Raw genomic sequence first — 22947 nt, 5'->3', positions numbered from 1 at the left:
ATTAATTCCTTCCCCAAAGTATAAACTATAAAGTACAAACGCGTAACGCGTTGGCTTTCTACGTAAAACAAGAAAAAAAAAAAAAAAGAACAAAAAAGAGAGATCTCAAGCTGCTATTGTGGTCACCAACAATCTGACAAATTACAGACTTAGAGATTCTGCTAAATATATCGTATCGGTACGTATTGGCCTCCACAAATATAAAAAATATCGGTTTTCCGAGGTCCTCTTGCGACTTTCCAATAGTTCTCTCTTCCGATTTTGTCCTTTTCAAGCTTATCTATCTCTGTTTTTGTTATTTTTGTTGTCTGGTTTAGATTTTGGATAGAGAATCCTCTGTCTCCCTCTCTCTCTCTCTCTCTCTCTCTAACTTTCCTTCGATCACCGCGTAAATGTCTTTTCCAAGAGATTCCAAACGCGTTTCGACGACTCCAATTCTTTAAATTATTAGTTAAATCGAACTATTGTCATCGATAGCTGCAAGAGAGCACGAGAGAGAAAGATAAGAAATTTAATATTAAAATTTATAATTTTAATCGATTTTCCATTAAAATGAGGAATTTCTCGAAGCATGAGCGTCGATGGGCGTCAGATACAGTTGCAGGAAAGACAATTAGTGGTGGATCTTCTCCAGGAATCGATTCAGGTTCTCCATCAGAAGAATTCGTTGAGGTTACACTCGATTTCCAAGATGACGACACGATCATTCTACGAAGCGTTGAACCAGCGACGACAGCCGTCGATATTGTCGATCTTGAAACAAGTGGAGGAACTGAGACTCCTTTATCTTCTTCCTCGAGATCACCAACAGTTAGACGAAGCTCATCGTATAGGCTTCGTCAGTTTTCTCAGGAATTGAAAGCTGAAGCAGTCGCGAAAGCGAAACATTTCTCACAAGAGCTTAAAGCCGAACTAAAGAGGTTTTCATGGAGTCATAGCCACGCAACAAAAGCGCTTTCTTCTTCTACTTCTTCGAATCCTCAAAACGGATCTGGAATCGATTCTGCATTAGCTGCTCGCTCTATACGGAGACAACGAGCTCAGCTGAATCGGACTCGATCTGGTGCTCAGAAAGCGCTTCGAGGACTCAAATTCATTAGCAATCGCAATACGAACGGTTTAGATGCGTGGAATGAAGTTCAGAAAAACTTCGAAAAGCTTTCGAAAGACAGTTTTCTCAATCGATCCGATTTCGCACAATGCATAGGTTTTTTTTATTTATTATTTTTCTCTCTCTCGAAAAACGACTTTTAAGAAAAATCAATTTTTTTTAATTAATTTTTTATTTTATTTTGAAGGAATGAGAGATTCGAAAGAATTTGCGTTGGAATTGTTCGATGCCCTGAGTCGAAGGAGACGATTGAAGGTTGACAAGATCAGTAAAGATGAACTTCACGAGTTTTGGTCTCAAATTACTGATCAAAGCTTTGATTCTCGACTCCAAATCTTCTTCGACATGTATGTTTGTTCTTCAAATATCAAATTAAAACTCATTTTTAAGTTGATTAAAATTATTTTATTTATTTATTTTTCATTTTTATTGCAGGGTGGACAAGAATGAAGATGGTAGAATCACCGAAGCAGAAGTTAAAGAGGTGCATCTCTTCTTAATCACAAAGACTTTTTAAAAAACCGAACAAATGTTTTCCTTTTATCAAATTCATTGGACCGTGGTCAATTTGGTTGAACCCATTTATATATTTATTAAAAAATTGAAAATATATATATATATATATATATATATATATATATTTTTTTTTTTTTTCTTTTATTACTTTGATTTATTTTAATAGAAAACTAATTTTCCACTGGTCCGGTCGAGTTTTTGAAAAACTGAGTTTTACCTTAAATTATAATTTAAATTTAAAATAATTGAACCAACTTTTATAACAAACAAACCGGTCGAACCACCTGGCAATCCGGTTTCTAAAACACTGCTCTCTTTTTAAAAGCTTAATGATAGAATCAATATCGATTACTGTAAGTAATTAAAATTAAGTTTGAAGTAAATGTGTAAGATTCCGAGATAAAAAAAATATTACTTAGCTGACTATTTCACCGGCCACAACAACTCATTTAAAAAAAAAAAAAAAATATTAAATCAAAAGAGTATTATTTCTGGAATTAAATTATGATAGTTTGGCGAGGTTTCGGTGAACATAACCTGACTAAATACCGAAACCACCAACTACAATCTGGTGTGGTGGTGACGATTCATTTAACAAAAATTCTGAGAATTACCGAAATTCTCCTCTATTTCTTCTACGTTATTGACAGATGGCATTCCGAGATTTTTCAAATTGAGGAATAAATCTCATTTCTTTAATAAGGCTGAGTCGTTTTCAGTGGAGTAGGTTAAGGGTATTATTGTCATTTCGGTAATAAAAAAATTATTGTCATTTTCAATGTTTTGTTGATGAGTTAGGCGAGCGTGACTAGCGTAGTCACGTTGCCAGACTTACTAAGACTTGTTGGTCCTATGTAACAAATTTCTCCGAATATGGGTTAGTTGAAGAAGTGGAGGAATGATGAATTAGTCAATAATTTATCGATTAATCATAAAATTTGATGATGTTTTTAATCTTTAAAAAAGATTTTTTTGTAGGTCTCTTAAGAGTTCTCTATGGTGGGTCTCTGAGAGTTCTCTACTAATTCTCTTAGACGTGGTCTTGGTTATCTGGCTTGCATGTTTCATTTATTAAATTTTATTTTTTTTCGGACATTCAAATTTCAAGAACAAGATAAGGCCCCCTACCCCCCCGCCCCCCCTCCTCTTTTTTTTTAATTTTTTTTTTTAATTTTTTAAAGTTTTGATAAATGCTTTTAGAATCCGTTTGGATAAAAATAAAAAAGAAAAGTAACTTTCTTATTTACTTTTGAAAGTTAAAAAGTTAAAAAAAAAAAAAATTATAATTTGTTTTAGAGAATTATTTTTAAAAAGTAAAAATCTTAACATTTTTAGAAAAAAAAAAAAAAAAACTTTTTTCTTCTTGAAAATCACTTTCTTCCTATTTGCTTTATACTTTCTATCCAAATGTGCTCTTACGGGGATTTAATATGGACTTTGATTAAATGGTATTGTTAACATGTGTCGGAAGGGCACATGTTAAAGTGCAATAAATACACTCTGAAAATTGGATAAAAAATGACTTTGAAAAAAAATAATAATTTACTAAAATACATTCAAATTCCAATTCTACAGTGTATTTATTGCACTTTAACACGTGCCCTTAACAAATTCCTTGGTTAAAAATCCTAAAACGTAATTTTTATATGAGTCATTATAAATTAACTCAAAACAAATCCCTCAAAATTCACTAATTAACGTGGTATGTGCACATAACTGTAGATCTTTTTATTTTGGATACACAAGGAAAAAAAGATCTCTTGTTTAATACGCACATTCATGATAACAAGTGAATTTTGAGTTACTCTATCATTTGTCTTTTTATATTTTTTGAATTATTTTTACAAGTTTTTTCAATTGATCCAAATTGAACCCAGCCCGGTACTTTGTTACCATGTTGACTTTAATTTTCATGTTGTCCAAATAATTTCTTATTCCCATGAAGATCAGATTTAAAAAATAATCTTAATAAAAGACATAAAAATTTCAAATTTAAATTTCAGATCCAATGGTTGAAAATTATCTCTCTTAAATTGATGTACATCTCTTTGTGCTAATCATACCATAACGTTTAATAAGTATTTTTCTTTGTAGGTTATAATGTTGAGTGCGTCAGCAAATAAGTTGTCGAGACTGAAAGAACAGGCGGAGGAATATGCAGCTCTGATCATGGAGGAGTTAGATCCTGAACAGCTTGGATACATTGAGGTATATCTATATTTATGCTTGTAAGATACATAAAGTAACACCTTTTACGTTTAGCTCAACCCTTTAACAGTCTCCTCTGGATGCTATGGTTCCTACATCACGTCTCAACGAACAGACCAACTTTATTTAAGGAAAATGGTATGGTACTATCAAGCCTTATTGGGCACTGAGGATCGGATTAATGGCTGAGATGGTCTTGATCACTCCATCTCAGTTGTTGATTGGATCCTAAAAGAACACTTTTATTTCATAGCATATCAACCGTCAGTTTGATGGAGAGCTTCAAATAGTGGTTGTGAGTTAAAAATTTCTTAATTTAGATTTTAATGAGGTGTGGGGATAACATAACAATACATTGGGGGGGGGGGGGGGGCTAGTAGTAGTATTAAGTTTTAAAAAGAGTCAGACTTAAGGAGTCTTACTGTTTTGAAGATAGGATATATGTTTAATTAGCACCTAAGTCCAATAGAGTTGAGACATTTAATAACATTATTTTTTGTAGGGTGCATGATTTTTAGATTTCTTTTAAGATAAATATGACTTTTCTAATTTTAAAAGGGTGTTGAGGCTCTCAAGGTAAGATTTTTTTTTTCTTTTCCCCTCCTAATGTTAGGAAGGAAAGGGTTTCTCTAACAAATTTGGTTTACCTCGTTTACTTGTTTATTAAGAAAGTCGTTAAAATTGTAATTTTCGTTAAATCCAGACGTATCTTGGTACAGTAGTTAGTAATTTAACTTGTACATGGTTCAGAATAGGCTTGTGCTGGAGTGACATCTAGAGTGTACGTCACACATCTTAAATAATAAAAATAAAAATCTATGATTCCTCACGTCAGGATGTGCGCCATGTGAGGGACCATCTTAAAGCATTATTTCTTTAGAATAAAATAACTTAGAAAAGTATTTAGAAAGAAAACCCTATTTTAAGATACTTTCTTAAAAATAAATTATAGGCTCTTAGAATTTCCAAGAGAAACAGTGATTCTTCTGACTTCTGAAACTTCAATGATGATCTGTGAAAATCTTCGTTTCTGCCACGTGGATAGACCTACTGACATAAACGAGCTGGCAACCATGTGAACAACGTCTAATCCTTCTGAAATGCGTACTGCGCACACATAAGTCATAAACGAAAGCACGCGTCATCATGGAAATTATTGGCATGAGATGATCACGTACGACCGTTGGATTCATTTTGATCTTTATTTTTGGTTGATGCAGCTGTGGCAATTGGAGACATTGTTGCTACAGAAGGACACGTATCTGAACTACAGCCAGGCTTTAAGTTACACAAGCCAGGCATTGAGCCAGAACTTACAAGGGTTGAGGAAGAGAGGGCCCATTAGAAGAGTGGGCAGAAAGGTAATTTACTACTTGGAGGAGAATTGGAGGAGGCTTTGGGTATTGGCTCTATGGGTTTTGATAATGGCAGGCCTTTTCTTTTGGAAGTTCTTTCAGTACAAGAACAAGTATGCTTTTAAGGTTATGGGTTATTGCCTGGTCACAGCCAAGGGTGCAGCCGAGACACTAAAGTTCAACATGGCTCTTATCCTTCTGCCTGTTTGTAGGAACACCATTACCTGGCTTAGGTCCACCAAGCTTGCAAGATTCGTCCCCTTTGATGACAATATTAACTTTCACAAGGTAACTTCTAAGCTGCAATTCTACTTTATTTTTTTATTTTTTTATTTTATGAATTTTGATTTACCTCGCTTATTAAAGTAGTATATTAGAATTGTCTCTCTGGAATATTTTTATTTTTGACCATAAGTAATCTGTCTGTCAAACAGAACCCAAAATTTTGGTAACTGTAAATATGAGACAGAATTTAAATAATAAAATAGAGGGTTTGGTGGAATTTCGGGATATAACTTATTATAGTCAAAGTCAAGGTGTCTACTCTAATATTTTAGAATCCAGGGCGGCATTTGTAGTATATAATTTTCTTGAACGAGATGATATTATTGGGAGATAATCTTTGGTTTAGAGTTAGAAATTTTCAAATTTAAAAGTCAAGGGAGTCAACTCTAATATTCTGGAATACAGTGCGACGCTAATAATTTGTCATTTTAGAGAGACCGAATTTAAAGACTTCATTAATATAACCTCTCAGCTTCAATTTAATGTTTTTAGGAATTTTAATTTATTACCTCCCTCGTTAAGGTTGTATATTAAATTTGTCTCGGAAAACTTTTGACCATAATAATCTAAGTATTTGACTGCCAACATAAACCAAAATCTTGATAATTGCAATTATGGGACAAAATTTAAATAGCCAAATGAAGGGTTTGGTGTAATTTAGGTTTAGACTTTATTAATTTCAAAAGTCAAGGGAGTCAACTATAATGGTCTGGATTTTGGAATACAGGGTGGCATTTTATTGAAAGAGATAATTAAAGAAAACCAATTTTATATATCTGGAATGGGAGAAAAACATGGAATGGAAACCACTAATCAGTCCGATCTTTGTGGGCCCATAGGCATGATGGGACCTAAAAACAGCCTAACAAGACGATCTTAACCATCTTATTATTAGAAGCAGACATCAATGTGAGAGAATTGCACAATGACAAGTAGTAAACAAACAAAAAAATAAATGTAAATAAATGTCGTTGACCAAGAGGAGTGGGAGTGTGGGACCTATTTGGGTTTAGGTGGAAAAAGTTGATTATTTGGGATGATCAAAAATATATTTATATTAAAATTGAAGAAAAAAATGTTGTAAAAATCTAAACATTCAAATATTCAATATGACCTTCATTGTCCCAATAGAAACTAATCAACCCATATCTCAATTATACATATTCATGTTAAATAAAAAATAGGGTATGGTTACTTACCTTGTGCCATCCCAATTTAATTTTTGATTCAATGTGTTTGGAGGTGTGTATTTCAATCCATGTTTCTCATAGCCTTTTGAAACCTAATCGAATTTGATCCCTTTAATTGCTAGACTCACCTTTTCCCTTATTTCTATGTGGATCGGCTGGGTTAGTGATTGATGGATATCACTTATCTTATTTTGTTATTTCTCCCCAAATCTTTATGTGTTCAACGTACTCAATATTGGTTAACTAATCCTTTTTTATAGACAAAGGTTGAGGGCCTAGAATCATTCTCTTAGTAGGTTTCCTATTTATCAAGATCTCCAACTAAACCTTAAAGAGTATAGAGTTCTAATCATATTGGGATTATATTAATATTGATATTCTATTATTATATAAAATCGTGAAAATCAATTGATCAAGGTCAATGAGCCAAACATTACATGGGTCTAACATTCTCCCACTTGGCCCATTAGACCAATTGTGCTAATAGTGAGTTTCAAAACATTTTGAAAATGACTCAACTTTATGATTTTATAATTGAAAATATTTTATATGTGATCACGGCCTTTTAAAATCATTAATATTCCCAATATGTAATTAGATTCCTTAATGTTATATTTCGATTAAATATTAATGTGAGTTATGGCGATTGTATGTCATCTATGTCATACTTCCTTCTATGTACTATATCATCAATATCTTCTTTGATATAGCTCTTAATCATGTTCCCGTCATTTATCTTGTCAAGACATTTCATGTATCACCTAAATCCAAACAAAATATGCATAATATAATTGAAAATAGGAAATAAATAAAAATAAACTTTTATTTAATATTAATATTAATGTCAATTACATAACCAATTCAAGATAATCTATTCCATATACATAAAAGATTTTCCCAAAAAACCCATCCTGATAATGTGTTCTCTATAAACTTTTGGTGATAATCTTTTACGTAATCATCTGAAATGGCAGGTTTTCTTTCTCTGAGAGATCTTCTTAGAACTACCTGTGGTGAATCTTCAATTACAATGGTTGAGTCTTGATGGAGTGGTGAACCAACTTGCTCTAACTATTGCCCATTCTCCTCAAGTAGTTGAACATTTTGAGAACTAACAATTTCATGAAGCATATACATAAAAGATTTTCCCAAATAACCCATCCTGATAATGTGTTCTCTATAAACTTTTGGTGATAATCTTTTACGTCATCATCTGAAATGGCAGGTCTTCTTTCTCTGAGAGATCTTCTTAGAACTACCTGTGGTGAATCTTCAATTACAATGGTTGAGTCTTGATGGAGTGGTGAACCAACTTGCTCTAACTGTTGCCCATTCTCCTCAAGTAGTTGAACATTTTGAGAACTAACAATTTCATGAAGATTAAAAATTCTTATTTCTTCGAGAGTTATTTTACGTGACTTGACACTCCTACTAATCTCATCATTTTCCAAGAATCTTGCATTTTTGGTTTCAACTATTCTCGTACTATGGTTAGGACAATAGAACTTGTATCCTTTAAGACTTTTCTGGATAACCAATGAAATATCCAGATATAGTCTTGGGATCAAATTTCTTTTCTTGTGAGTTATAGATCCTTGCTTTCATTGGGCAGTCCCAAACATGTAAGTGTCTTAAAATTGGGTTTCCTACCAGTCCATAACTTGAATGGAGTTTTAGGAACTGCTTTACTAGGAATTGTATTTAAGATGTACATTACGATTTTTAATGCTTCTTCCTACAAGAATTCTGGAACTGTTGAGTGACTCAACATACTCCTAACTATGTCTATAAGTGTGCGATTACGCTTTTCAGCTATCCATTTTGCTGAGGCATTCTAGGCATTGTGTACTGTGCACAAATACCTAATCTTTCTAAGAGTTTAGCAAAAGGGTTAGGGTTTTGACCTGATTAATCAAATCTACCATAGTATTCACCTCCTCTATCTGACCTAATTATTTTAACCTTTCTGTTTAACTGCCTTTTTACCTCAGTTATAAATATCTGAAGGATATCCATAGGCTGAGATTTTTCATGAATTAGATAGAGATAACCATACCTAGAGAAGTCGCCTATGAAGGTAATGAAATATCTTTCTCTACTCAAACATGCAGTGGGAAAGGGTGTACAAATATCAGTATGTATGATCTCAAGAAGTTATTTACTTATTGTGACTCCTTTCTTAGTATGTCTGGTTTGTTTTCCTTTAATGCAATCCATGCATACTGAGAAATCCATGAAGTCCAAATTGTCTAAAACTTTTGTTCTTTACTAATCTCTCTATCCTAGCTCTAGAGGTGTGCCTTAGACGTTTATGCTACAAGATTGAGGAATTTTCATTAATCAAACCACGTTTCAAATCATTATTTGAATGCAGGGAAACTAAAGATTGGGCATAATCATAATTTAAATTTACTTTATATAAACCATCAATTAAAATCTTAGATTCAACTAAAACTGAACGGAAAAATAACTTTAATTGTTCAGATTCAAAATAAATTGAATAACCTAAATTATCTAATCTAGATAAAGAAACCAAATTCCTAGATATGGTAGGACCGTAAAAAGTTTTTTCCAGATCCATCTGATGACTAGTCTTTAATATCAAGCGATAGGTTCCTTCAGCTAGCACTTTCACTTCGAGACGGTTCCCCATGAAGGTAGATCTTTCACTTTGCATTGGTTTCCTGCTTGAAAGGAATCCCTGCATATAATTCATAATGTGAGTTGTGGCTCCAAAATCAATCCACTAGGTATTAAATGGTACTTTAGTTAAATTTGATTCATAATATATAAAAGAAAGAAATGCTGAAAAATCTACAAGGCTTATTTTAGGAAAATTGGATATTCTTTTTGATTATTCTTGATCACTCTTGACTTTCTAGAACATTCTTGTAACCTTCTACAATAGGATAGTTTTCTAGAATATTCTTCTAATAGGATAGTTGGTATAGTTTTCTAGAATATTCTTGTAATCCTCTACAATAGGATAGTTTTCTAGAATATTCTTGTAATAGGATAGTTGGTCTATAAATACCCTATTAGGGCATTTGTAATGGGTATCAAAGAATTCTCAATAAATTCAGTTTCTTACATGGTATCAGAGCCTTAGGTTCATATCCTAGGAATCGATTTTTTTTCTTTTTTTGCCATCTTGTTTGTTGTTCATCTGTTTTTATCCTCCCTTTATTTTTCCCTTGCGATCTTTGTTGAATTCACGATGTCAGAAGAGTCAGGAGCCACCAATTAGTCTGAGATGGTGACGATCAATCAGGCCGTAGGGGAGTTGCAGAATATTCAAGCTGCTTACAGACTTAATGGTAAAAATTACCTAAACTGGTCACAGCTGGTTCGAACTTTTCTCAAAGGCAAGGGAAAACTCAGTCATCTCCTTGGTACCGGACCCGATAAAAATGATCCTGTATTCGCTGCTTGAGATGAAGCGGACTCCATGGTCATGGTTTGGCTTTGGAATGCAATGGTACTGGAAATCAGTGACACCTGTATGTTCCTCACCACAACTAAGGACATATGGGATACAGTTCGACAGACATACTCAAAAGTAAACGATTCAGCCCAGATTTATGATATTAAGACCAAACTTATTTCTACAAAACAAGGTAATCGTTCAATTACAGAGTATTCTAATCTGTTGAAAAACATGTGGCAAGAGATGGATCATTATAGGTGTATTGTGATGAAAGATAGTGAAGATGCTGCTATTTTCAAAAAATTTATTGAGAATGATCGAACATATGACTTCTTGGCGGGTTTCAATCCTGAGTTTGATCAAGTGAGAGTGCAGATTTTGGAAAGGAAGAATTACCATCTCTAAATGAGACAATTGCGATTGTTCGTGCCGAGGAAAGCCAAAGGGGAGTCATGCTTGTTCCACACGCATCGCTGGAAGCCTCAGCATTAGCTACAACAAGTCCTAGAGAGCTAACTTCCTCAGAGAAGGCTCTTGTTGTAAACTCAGAAGGCAAACGGCAAGATCAAAGAAATGGTAACAAGGCCAATCTCATATGCAACTATTGCAAGAAGACAGGACACTTGAAGGAGTAGTGTTGGAAACCACAAAACTTTTCTGGTAGAAATAAGGGAGGATCAAGAAACTGGCAACAGAATTGGCAACAAAAGAGACATGCTAATCTGACACAAACCGGCAGTGATGGCTCGGGTGTTCAAGAGAATTCTAATAGCAAGGAGATCAACAAAGAAGACATTGAACGGCTAAGATCACTTCTCAACTCCTTGGAGAAACCATCGGGTATGTGTTCATTTGCACATTCAGGTATGGTTTCTTCTTCTCATGCCTTTAGTGTCTCGGATAGTAACTATTTCGACTTTTAGATCATTGATTCAGGAGCAACTGACCACATGATTCATTACTCCTTTATATTCTCCACATATAGTCCATGTTCTAGTAATAGAAAAATTACATTAGCCGATGGGTCATTTGCTACTGTAGCAGGTAAAGGAGATATTCACATAAGTCCTTCATTAATTCTGAAAAATGTTTTGCACGTTCCAAAACTTACAATAAATCTAGTCTCTGTCCAAAATCTCACAAATGATTTGAATTGTAGCTTGACCTTTTCATCCACCTCTTGTATTTTTCAGGACCGAGCTATGGGGATGACGATTGGGCATGCTAAGGAAAGCAGTGGCCTTTATTACCTTGATGTGCAGAATAAAAATAAGAGTTGTAGGATTGACAATCCATCTTTCTTGTGAGATACAAGATCTCCAATAAAAGATCAGATTTGGCTTTATCACCTTCAGTTTGGACATCCTTCCTTTAGGACTTTGAGTGTCATGTTTCCTTCCTTATTTAAGAATGTTGATATTCGTGAATTTCATTGTGACATTTGTGAGTTTGCCAACCACAAACGAGTTTCTTTTCCTTCGAGTAATAAAAAATCCTCATTTCCTTTTCAATTAATCCATAGTGACATTTGGAGACCGTCACGAATTTCAAATATTTCAAGGGCTAAATGGTTTGTCACGTTTATTGACGACTGTACTCGTGTCACATGGGTTTTTTGCTAAAACAAAAATTTGATGTTTGCACGGTTCTCTCTATCTTTCATGACATGGTCAAAAATCAGTTTGGGGTTAAAATAAAAAAAATAAGATCTGACAATGCAAGAGAATATTTTAATCAAGTATTATCTCCATATTTTCAAAAAGAGGGGATAATACATGAATTCTCTTGCATAGATACACCCCAACAGAATGGAGTGGCAGAAAGGAAGAATGGCCATCTCTTGTCAACAACTCGTGCACTTCCAACGAAATGTCCCCAAATACTTATGGGGTGAAGCAGTTCTCACATCACCCCACTTAATAAACCGTACTCCATCTCGAGTTCTTGATTTTAAAAGTCCCTGGGAGGTCTTTTCCAAATTTTTTCCTGATTTTGCATCTCACAATCAATTGTCACCTCGAGTTTTTGGATGTCGTTTGTTCATATTCATTCTCATGGTCGTAGTAAACTTGATCCTTGAGCTCTTAGGTGTGTCTTCATAGGGTATTCCTCAACTCAAAAGGGTTATAAATGTTATCATCCACCATCTCGTAAAATCTTTGTGTCTGCCGATGTAACTTTTGTTGAAAGTGAAAGGTTTTTCCAACCTTCTCTTCAGGGGGAGACACTTACTAATGAAGATAAGGATCAAGGGGATCATGGTTTTCTAATGGACTTTCTTGCTCAAGCTAGCCAACCACCAACCCAAAACACTCCACCATTTCCCTTGTCTGAAACTGAACCACCAAAACAATTTGAACAAGAAGTTGAGCCATCAAAACAATCCGAAGTTGAACAGCTTGAACCTATAACCCCAGGAGATACTTGTATTGAATCAGTTATCACGAAACCATTGCAAGTTTACTCAAGGAAGAGAGGTTCCACTGCTAAGCCGAAGCTAACTCAAGCGTCCGAACCAACTCTCGGAAATGAGGTAAATATTGATATCCCTGTCATCAACTTGTCTTCTGAAGTTTTTGAAAAAAATGATCTTGACTTACCCATTGCAGTTAGAAAAGGTACCCGAAATTGTACAAAATATCCATTGTCTCATTTTGTGTTATTCGAAAAAGTGTCACCATCACACAAAAGCTTTCTCACCCATCTAAACTTCACAACCATACTACAAACACTCTCCGAGGCCCTAAACAAAGAAGAATGGAGACATGCTATGAAAGTGGAAATGGATGCACTCACAAAGAACAAAACCTGGGAGTTGGTGGAGCTGCTCAAAGGAAAGAAACCTGTTGGATGCAAATGGGTGTTTTCTCTGAAGTATAAAGCTGATGGATCACTTGAACAATACAAGGTCAGGTTAGTTGCAAAAGGTTATACACAGACCTATAGAGTGGACTATGAAGAAACATTTGCACCGGTGGCTAAGATGAACACAGTAAGGATTTTGTTGTCATTGGCAGCCAACTTAGATTGGAGTTTACACCAATTCGACGTGAAAAACGCCATTCTTCACGGAGACCTAGAGGAAGAGATTTATATGGTGAGGCCTCCAGGATTTGATGACAATTCAGGAGATAAGAAGGTATGCAGGTTAAAGAAAGCATTGTATGGGTTAAAACAATCTCCACGAGCATGGTTTGGAAGGTTTACAAAGACAATGTTAGGAATGGGCTACAAATAAAGTCAAGGTGATCACACTCTATTCGTAAAACACTCGGCCTTTGGGGGAGTAATTGCACTACTAGTATATGTGGACGATATTATTGTCATTGGTAATGATGCGAAGGAAGGAGCACTCAAGAAACGTCTTGCAGAAGAGTTTGAAATAAAAGACCTAGGCAAGTTGAAGTATTTCCTAGGCATAGAGGTTGCTCGTTCAATAGAAAGAATATTTGTCTCACAACATAAGTATGTGCTAGATCTTCTCAAGGAAACTGAAAAAATAGGTTGCAGGCCCATGGAGACATCGATAGAAGCAAATCATAGGCTAAGTGAAGTTCTAGAAGATGAGATTGTAGACAAAGGGATGTATCAACGTTTGATTGGAAGACTGATTTACCTCTCTCATACTAGGCCTGACATAGCATATTCTGTTAGTGTGGTTAGCCAATTCATGCACAATCCTAAGAGTATACACCTGCAAGCCGTATACCGCATCCTCCAATACTTAAAAGGTAGTCCAGATAAGGGAATTTTATTTAAAAAGGGAGCAAACTTGCGTTTGGAAGCATACACAGACTCAGATTATGCAGGGTCCGTGGTGGATAGAAGATCGACATCCGGTTATTGTACATTTCTAGGAGGAAATCTAGTTACATGGAGAAGTAAAAAGCAACTGGTTATAGCAAGATCAAGTGTAGAGGCAGAGTTTCGGGCAATGACACAAGGAATTTGTGAACTTCTGTGGATCAAAATAATTCTGGAAGATCTTAAAATCACCTGAGAAGTCCAATGAGGTTGTATTGTGATAACAAGTCACCCATCAATATTGCTCATAATCCAGTGCAACATGATCGTACAAAACATGTGGAAGTGGATCGACATTTCATAAAGGAAAAACTAGACAATGGTTTGATTTGCACCCCATACGTTTCAACAGAAGGGCAACTTGCAGACGTTCTAACGAAAGGATTACTTGGAACCACATTTCAAAAGGTCATTGGCAAGCTGGGAATGGAAAGCATATATTCACTAGTTTGAGGGGGAGTGCTGAAAAATCTACAAGGCTTATTTTAGGAAAATAGGATATTCTTCTTGATTATTCTTGATCACTCTTGACTTTCTAGAACATTCTTGTAACCTTCTACAATAGGATAGTTTTCTAGAATATTCTTGTAATAGGATAATTGGTATAGTTTTCTAGAATATTCTTGTAATAGGATAGTTGGTCTATAAATACCCTATTAGGGCATTTGTAATGGGTATCAAAGAATTCTCAATAAATTCAGTTTCCTACAACATACATTTCTTTTCAAACCAACTTCTACTTTTAACGTAGTCCTTCTTTATGTGTCCTGTCTTGCCATAGAAGTAGCACTTGACACTATTGCTGTTTTTCCCTTTAGTCTGATTTGCATTCCCATGCATTTTACCTTTTCTTGATGAATTTTTCTTTCATTTCCTTGATATTCTTCCTTTCTTCCTCGTTCTTTGAGTCATCATAAAAGCAGATTGTTTCACTTCCTGTCTCAATCTCGTCTCCTCTTGAATACACATGTTAGTCAATTCGTTCACACTCCACTTATCTTTATTAGTGTTGTAGTGGATCTTGAAAAGTCTGAACTGAGCTGGGAAAGAGTTGAGGATGAACTGAACCAGGAAGGAATCATCCACACGTATTCCTAATGCTATTAACTTTGCAACCTTGTCTGTCATGTTGAGGATGTGGTCTTGTATTCCTCGTGCCCTATTGTACTTCATAGTTGTCAATTGAGCCATTAGTGTGTCCGCAAGTGACTTATCAGCAGATTTAAACTTTTCTTCTATGTTCTTCAGGTACTCCTGCGCGTTGTCAGTAGGAGGTAGGAAGGTCTTGATGTTGTTAGTGATAGTCATCCTCATAAATATTACTAAGTCTATTCAATCTTTCCCAAGCGAGATCCAAGCTTTCTTGTTCTACCGTACTGTTCTCAGTTAATTCTGTAGGTTTTGTAGAAATAAGTGTTAGGTTAGAGTGAATTGGATGTGCTCATACCATTTTGAAAACTTTGATCCAACAAGGATTGGGATGGTGGACGCATGAGAATGGAATGAACTGGGAATTGAAATTTTATAAGAACAATGCTCTAGCTAGTGCTTTGAATTGTATTAAATAAATGATAAACTCATTAATATCACTTAAATTTATCCTTTAGGTTAAACTAGGTATATTCATTGTTCACTCATCTAAGGGTAAAGACTAATTTTATTCACCCTATAAGACTAACATAATCTATATAATTGATTTAGCCAGTTTTGTTACCTTTGGGTATCCAATTTTAGTTCTGTTAAATTATATAGATTATATTACCTTACCTAGAGTTCAATTAGTTAAATGAAATTCTCCTTTGGGCTAATCTCATTTAGTTAATTGAGTCTGCAACTGTAAAGATTATTGTTCCTTAATGTCACCCCGATGATTAAATTTAATACAATTAGATATTTCATAAATTTTACTAATTAAGACTACTTTGGTGGCTACAAAATTAATAAAATTTATGTTTCTCTAAATTATTTAATAATATTTACATAAAGTTTTGATCAACAAAAAATCCAAAATCAAAACAAAATGATGCCGATAGCAAAATTTAGAATCACATGCTTATAATAAATCCGAAATTCAAGAGTCCAACATCTGGAAATGTATATACATGTGGAAACAAAAATTCATGAACTAAAGTTGAATTAAATATTCAAGTGGCATCGAAAATTTCCAAAATCATAATTGGCAATATATATCAAAACCCAAAACGAATTGATAACTCATGTATATGTATGCAAAACAAAATTCCAAAATCGAAATTGAATGAATACTGAAAATTCTGAAATTGAATATTCATGATGAACCAAAATCTAAATTTGAATGTACAAATCAGAAATCCAAATTTAATATATATACACGTGGACCAAAATATGAAATTGTATATACTCGTGTATTGGAAATCTAGAATTTAATCATACATGTAAAAATCGAAAAATCTGAAATTTAATCTACATTGGTAAATCGAAAATTCTGAAATTGAATGTATATTTATAAATTAGAAATCTGATTTGAATATATATGTATATTTAGAAAATCGAATTACCGATTGAATATATATGAAATCAGAAACCCCCAAAAAATTACCGATTATATCGATCTTTTACACAAAAATTGGGAATTCCAAAAACAATTTGAATATACGTGAAAATAGAAATTTCATGTATCAATTGAACCTTTATAAAATCAGAAATACAAAATACAAAAATTGAAATCACACACATACATGAAAATTCAACAATCATGGTTATATGATGAAATCAAGAAATTGACACAAGAATTTTATGGAAATCTTTTATTCACGAATAGTAGGCAAGATATAGAGATTTAAAAATCATGCTCTGATATCACATGTTGTAAAAATCTAAACATTCAAATATTCAACATGACCTTCATTGTCCAAATAGAAACTAAGTAACCCATATCTCAAACATACATATTCATGTTAAATAAAAAACAGGGTATGGTTACTTACCTTGTGCCATCGCAATTTAATCTTTGATTCAATGTGTTTGGAGGTGTGTATTTCAATCCACGTTCCTCATAGCTTTTTGAAACCCCAATCGAATTTGATCCCTTTAATTGCTAGACTCACCTTCTCCCTTCTTTCTATGTGGATCGGTTGGGTTAGTGATTGATTGATATCACTTTTCTTATTTTGCTGTTTCTCCACAAATCTTTATGTGTTCAACGTACTCAATATGAGTTAGCCAATTCCCTTTTATAGATGAAAGTTGAGGGCCTAGAATTATTCTTTTAGTAGGTTTCCTATCCATCAAGGTCTCCTACTAAACCTTAAAGAATATAGAGTTCTAATTATATTGGGATTCTATTAATATTGATGTTCTATTATTATATAGAATCCTTGTGCGATTTGGAAACTAAAATCGTGGAGGTCAATTGACCAAGGTCAATGGGCCACATGTTACATGGGTCTAACAAAAAACTCTTGTGGAAGAAAATTTTCAACAAAATTATAGTAAAGCCAACTTATCATTTTGGAATTAAGCTTAAATTTATTTTTGACCAGCTTAAATAAGAGTTAGGTGCAATACCACATACCTTTCTTACTCCAAGATCTCTCAGTTTGAACTCATATTTTAATAAGATTTGAAATGTGCGAATGTAGCAATTTCTTATGAGTAATTGTAAGGTTGGTTTACTATTGTCATGTTGGTCTTCTTTCAATTGATAATAGTGCCCCTGAATTTATGGTCATGTTATGCAAGCTCGTAAATGTCACCTTCGGGCTGGTATTTTTGTCATTCAATGGGAGGCCCATTTTTTGTTTTTATTTTTTCCGGAAGTTTAGCATTGGTACCTCTGAACCCAAATTGTAGAGCTCACAAAAATGCTGAAAACAATAGGAAGAAAAAGAGACCCCTCTGGTCGTTTTCAAGAGGGGTTCCAATCATTTTATTGTTTGTGTTCTTAAAATAATTGGGTCTGCATCATGCCTTGTTTTTAAAATTTGGCTGCTCTGGAAACCACTCATGCTTTGTTTGTGTTGAGCACTTTACCAAACCCCATATTTTGACTTGCAATTTTGGGATGTCAATGAATTGGTTTTTGTTTGGGTCCAAAGTAGATCAAGACCTATCCAATTATGGGTGTATAAACTGGATCTGTTGATGTTTCAATGGGTTGGATCGATGCCAGATCCAATAAGATCCATAGGCTTATCAGTTATGATCAGGGGAACTTAACATTTAGCCTATCTTATTGATGAATTCGTTAAATTTGATGTAGGAAAAAAAAAAAAAAAAAACACCCATGTAAATATTGAAGTCAATTAACATGTAGGAAACACTTTTATTTATTCATGTTTGTTGATATTGTTTTGCGTTTATGATACACATGCGCACACACATTATTTATATGGAGAGTCGTGCTGGAGTGACCTCAAGCTGGAACCTCATATCGTACTTCTTGATGTGAAAGTGGATAGGAACCATAGATGCTTTTTCACTCGTATCTCAATGAAAAGCATATATGGTTCCCATACACTTTCACGTCAAGAAGTGCGATATGAGGTTCTGGCCTGAGGTCACCTCAGCATTATTCTTATATGAATTTTGACATATCTATATGATAAAACACAACGGTAGGGGATAAATGACTCCTCAGCTACAGCTACAATGGTGCCCTTCGTATTCACCCCTTCAACTTTATTGTCTATATAAGAAAATAAGATTGTGGGTCCCTCCATTGCTACAGTTATGGGAGACAATCGTCCCATCCAACTATTGTCTGTTTTATTTTTTATAAGTGTGAAATATCAATAAATAAAAAGAGAGGAGGATGAGTAGTCCTCCGAAGATACAAGCTAAAAAGGAAGAAAATGAAAAAGCAATAAAATAAAAAGAATTCACAAAGAACAGACTGGGATGCAATTAAGAACACACAACATCCCAATTAAAGATAAAATCATCAAAACACCCCATTGAAGTCTTTCTTTCTCTTACTCCAAAAGAATGTAAGCCCCAAAATCTCCAAGAAAACATCTCAACACGTCTGCTTCTTACCTGGAAAATCCCCTCATTTATTTCCTTCCAAATTCCCCAAGCAATGACTAAGGGAGTTGGCCTAGATATACCTCTTTCTGTCAGAAAAAATGTTCTAATTCCACCCAACAACGAGATACTCCACAGACCAAGGAAACACCCGTGCAATCCAAAAAAGGGAAAGAAAATAACACCAAATTTCTGAAGTGAATGCACAATGAATGAAGATATGATTGCCCAACTCACCACTAGAATGGCAAAGATGACAGATATTATGCCCAACAAACCTCTTTTCACTAGATTATCCCAAATAAGGACTTTCCGAGGGAAGCCAATCAAGTAAACAAAATATTGTCTTTCCTCTCATCCTCTTCACCTCCTTCAACTTTATTGTCTTTCCTCTCCTCCTCCCCTTTTCTTAATAATACCTCTCCAACTTTATTTTTTATTTTTCTCTTTTACCCCATTAACCTCAATGAATTTTAATAATACGCCTCAAACTTTATTATTTTTCCTATTTTACCCCTTTACCCCAAAGAGGATACGGCACGAACAAACTCTAGTACATACATATGATAAGATCATTAATGGATTCAACCAGGGCTGATCCAGATTCAAAAGCTGCTGGATCCTGATTCTGAGGTCTAGGCCCAATCCAGTGGACCCAATTGTTGATTCAGGCCTAATTTATTGAATCAGATCACCGACTCAGACCTGATCCATTGACAGTCCTTGTGATACGTATCATCTTTGATATAGGGTATTCATTTATTATTCTGGTCCTTTATTCTCAAGTGAAGAGGGGAGTAAGTGTTAATCAAGTTAACATGGTTAGCTGCCGTACATGCTCTACCATCAAAATTAAACTTCGGGAAGAGATAAGATCATGTATGTGCAACCAGTTAATTTGCCTCATATAAGGACTTAAAAAAAAAAAAAAATTCTGATCTGTTAAATGGGATAATTGGTGAACCCAATGAGTGTTCGGCCTACTCATTTGTCCAGCTATTTATCAAAAATCTACACTAATTATTTTATCTGGATCTCTTGGTTTCTTGACAGACAATTGCAGCCGCCATTGTTATTGGTGTCATCCTTCATGCTGGAAATCACCTTGCCTGTGATTTCCCGCGCTTAATCAATTCCTCAGAAGATGACTACAAGAATCTGCGTGATGACTTTGGAGAACACAAGCCATCGTATGGAAAACTAATCCATGGGCCAGAGGGTATTACCGGAATTCTTATGGTTGTGTGCATGTTAGTGGCTTTCACACTTGCAACCAGATGGTTTAGACGAAGCCTGGTTAAGCTTCCCAAGCCATTTGATAGGCTCACTGGCTTCAATGCCTTCTGGTATTCTCACCACCTCTTCATCGTTGTTTACATCTTGCTTGTAATCCATGGCATGTACCTCTACCTCGTACACGATTGGTACCTCAAGACGGTAATTTATAACTAGCCTTTTTCTTCTGACATTGCTAAATTAAACATAAGATTTAAGATGTTCAACTGATGTGTTATGTTATTTATGAATTGTGTCAGACGTGGATGTATCTTTCTGTCCCCGTTCTTCTCTACGCATTTGAGAGGATTGTTAGATTTTTCAGGTCTGGGTTTTACCCTGTCCGGCTCTTAAAGGTAATAGAAGAAACACAATCATCAAAGGGGCTCTTTCCATATGTGTTTACGTCTTCTGTTTGAATATTTTTGATGACTTGTTTGATTTATTCAAATTTCAGGTTGCTATCTATCCGGGTAATGTTCTCACTCTGCAAATGTCCAAGCCTCCCAACTTCAAGTATAAAAGTGGACAATATATGTTTGTTCAGTGCCCCGCTGTTTCACCATTTGAGTGGTAAACTACCGTAATCCTCTTGCTTTGGTTTGTTTCTCATTGTGATATTTAAGCCAGTTCTCATGTAACTCAATTATTTTCTATAAAAACACAATGTTCTACAATGTTGTTGTGAGGATGAATAACAAAATGTTGATACCCCAGGCATCCATTTTCCATAACAGCGGCTCCTGGTGATGATTACCTTAGTATCCACATTCGGCAATTGGGTGACTGGACACGAGAGCTCAAGAGGGTCTTTGCAGAAGCTTGTGAGACTCCTGTAGCTGGGACAAGTGGGCTTCTTAGAGCTGACGAAACAACCAAGAAAAGGTTTGCTACATATTCATTTCTTTGCTACTTCAATTTGGTGATCATATTAATTCTTACATTAATTCCCTTTTGGATTGCAGTTTACCAAAGCTCTTAATAGATGGTCCTTATGGAGCTCCTGCACAAGACTATCAGAATTACGATGTCCTGCTACTTGTTGGGCTTGGAATCGGAGCAACACCTTTCATTAGTATTCTGAAAGATTTGCTCAACAATATCATTAAAATGGAGGAGCACGCAGTAAGTAAATCTTGCACTTTTCATTGTATTTTGTTTCTATTTATTTATGTTTGGCTTGTTAGTTAATGATGACTATAATTTCGGCTCCTATACATTTTTTCTTTCGAATAATACATGTGATTTATATAGGAAGATGTTAGAAGAGAAATATATTAGCTTTAAATTAATCTTTTCAACTTTAATGAGGAGATATGATGGCGAATTTTATTGATCCAATTTCTTTTCTTCTTTTTCTTAGGATTCAAACCTGGATTTCAGTAGGACAACAGATCAGAGCACTGTAAGCATAGATTCCTTCACCTCTCTTAACAAGGTCTCACCGAAAAGAAGGAAATCTATGAAGACAACAAATGCCTATTTCTATTGGGTCACTCGGGAACAAGGCTCCTTCGATTGGTTCAAGGGAGTCATGAATGAAGTTGCTGAGCTTGATCAAAGGGTAAAACTAGCACAGAATGACGATAATATTATTTATTTATTTTTCTTGTAAGAGTGGTTCCTAATTCATTATTTTCAATTCTTTTCCTTAGGGTGTGATTGAGATGCATAACTACTTGACAAGTGTGTATGAAGAAGGGGATGCCCGTTCGGCCCTCATCACCATGGTTCAAGCCCTCAACCATGCCAAGAATGGTGTCGACATTGTTTCAGGAACCAGAGTAAGTATGTTCTTTAATGTCTCTTTAGATGCTTGAACGCTCTTTCATTAGATGGATCCACATTTTGTTCATGTTCAATCAGAATGAATTAACACCTCACAGAAGAACCAATATATCATAAAGTCCTTTCAGAATAATATTAAAATGATGAATAACATGGAGAAAATTAAACATGTTGTGTTAAATGTCTTGAATTAAGGTCCTGGCAGATACTATGCATCAAATTCCCAACTTGGGGTCCCAGGTTTGGGTGCTGAGCTCCTAATCAACGAAACTCTAATAGTGATATTTGATGTAGAGGAAAATATGGAATTATGGGTTTTAAGAGAGTTGGTTTCGGATTGGTAAACCTATTGTTTTATAAGTCAGGGCTGTAATCATGCATTCTCAAATTGAAGTGAAACTCCCATCTCTCATCCACGAGTATAGGCTTAACCGAAACGCATATAAATCTTGTGTTTCTTGATTATTCATCACATACATCCCTAGATCTTGGTATTTTGCTCAAACAACGATATAATGTAAAGACATGTGATCGTTAATGCAGGTACGAACGCATTTTGCAAGGCCTAATTGGAAGAAGGTCTTCTCTAGAACATGTACGAAGCACCCAACTGCGAAGATCGGTGAGTCAGATTTCATTAATTGTAGAAAAATGTGAAATTTCTTATTTCTAATATAAAAAAATTCTAATTATTTTTGGTGATTTTTGATCCTTGGAGCAGGAGTTTTCTACTGTGGGGCACCTGTCTTGGCTCAAGAACTGAGCAAGCTCTGCCAAGAATTCAATCAAAAAGGTTCCACCAAGTTTGAATTTCACAAGGAGCATTTCTAAGGTGTCTGGGGTGCGCATTTGGTTATCCTTCACCCCTCTTTCACTACATGTCTACATCTCAATTGCCTTAGCCAACAACTTCCCCTCTTGCAAAATGACAGTAAATATAAAGGAATAAAAAAAAAAAAAAAATGTACAGTTAATAGTTAAAAA

At 34.8% G+C, this 22947-nt stretch overlaps 1 protein-coding gene across 1 annotated transcript; it reads left to right on the top strand.

The window, feature by feature from the left end:
• The first annotated feature begins 97 nt into the window (after window positions 1-97).
• Window positions 98-22926, top strand: LOC147391069 (respiratory burst oxidase homolog protein A-like). The gene is made up of 14 exons (XM_086458080.1): window positions 98-1207; window positions 1299-1458; window positions 1547-1595; window positions 3722-3835; window positions 5056-5478; window positions 19954-20337; window positions 20436-20531; window positions 20633-20748; window positions 20893-21060; window positions 21141-21300; window positions 21539-21739; window positions 21831-21959; window positions 22507-22585; window positions 22685-22926. The coding sequence occupies exons 1-14, from the start codon at window positions 553-555 to the stop codon at window positions 22792-22794; spliced, it is 2844 nt and encodes a 947-aa protein (XP_086314206.1). The 5' UTR covers window positions 98-552; the 3' UTR covers window positions 22795-22926.
• The last annotated feature ends 21 nt before the right edge of the window (window positions 22927-22947 follow it).

Source organism: Akebia trifoliata, chromosome 11 (genome assembly GCF_017979445.1).
Source record: "Akebia trifoliata isolate Shusen 1 chromosome 11, ASM1797944v1, whole genome shotgun sequence".
Classification (NCBI taxonomy): domain Eukaryota; kingdom Viridiplantae; phylum Streptophyta; class Magnoliopsida; order Ranunculales; family Lardizabalaceae; genus Akebia; species Akebia trifoliata.
Note: the sequence above shows the minus strand (reverse complement) of the source record. Positions and strands in the feature narration are given on the sequence as shown.

Coding starts and splice junctions, on each gene's coding strand:
- LOC147391069 (XM_086458080.1), top strand. CDS start 553: ATGAGGAATTTCTCGAAGCATGAGCGTCGATGGGCGTCAGATACAGTT. Junction 20,532..20,632: donor ACCCTGTCCGGCTCTTAAAG/GTAATAGAAGAA, acceptor TTCAAATTTCAG/GTTGCTATCTATCCGGGTAA. Junction 21,960..22,506: donor ACATTGTTTCAGGAACCAGA/GTAAGTATGTTC, acceptor TCGTTAATGCAG/GTACGAACGCATTTTGCAAG.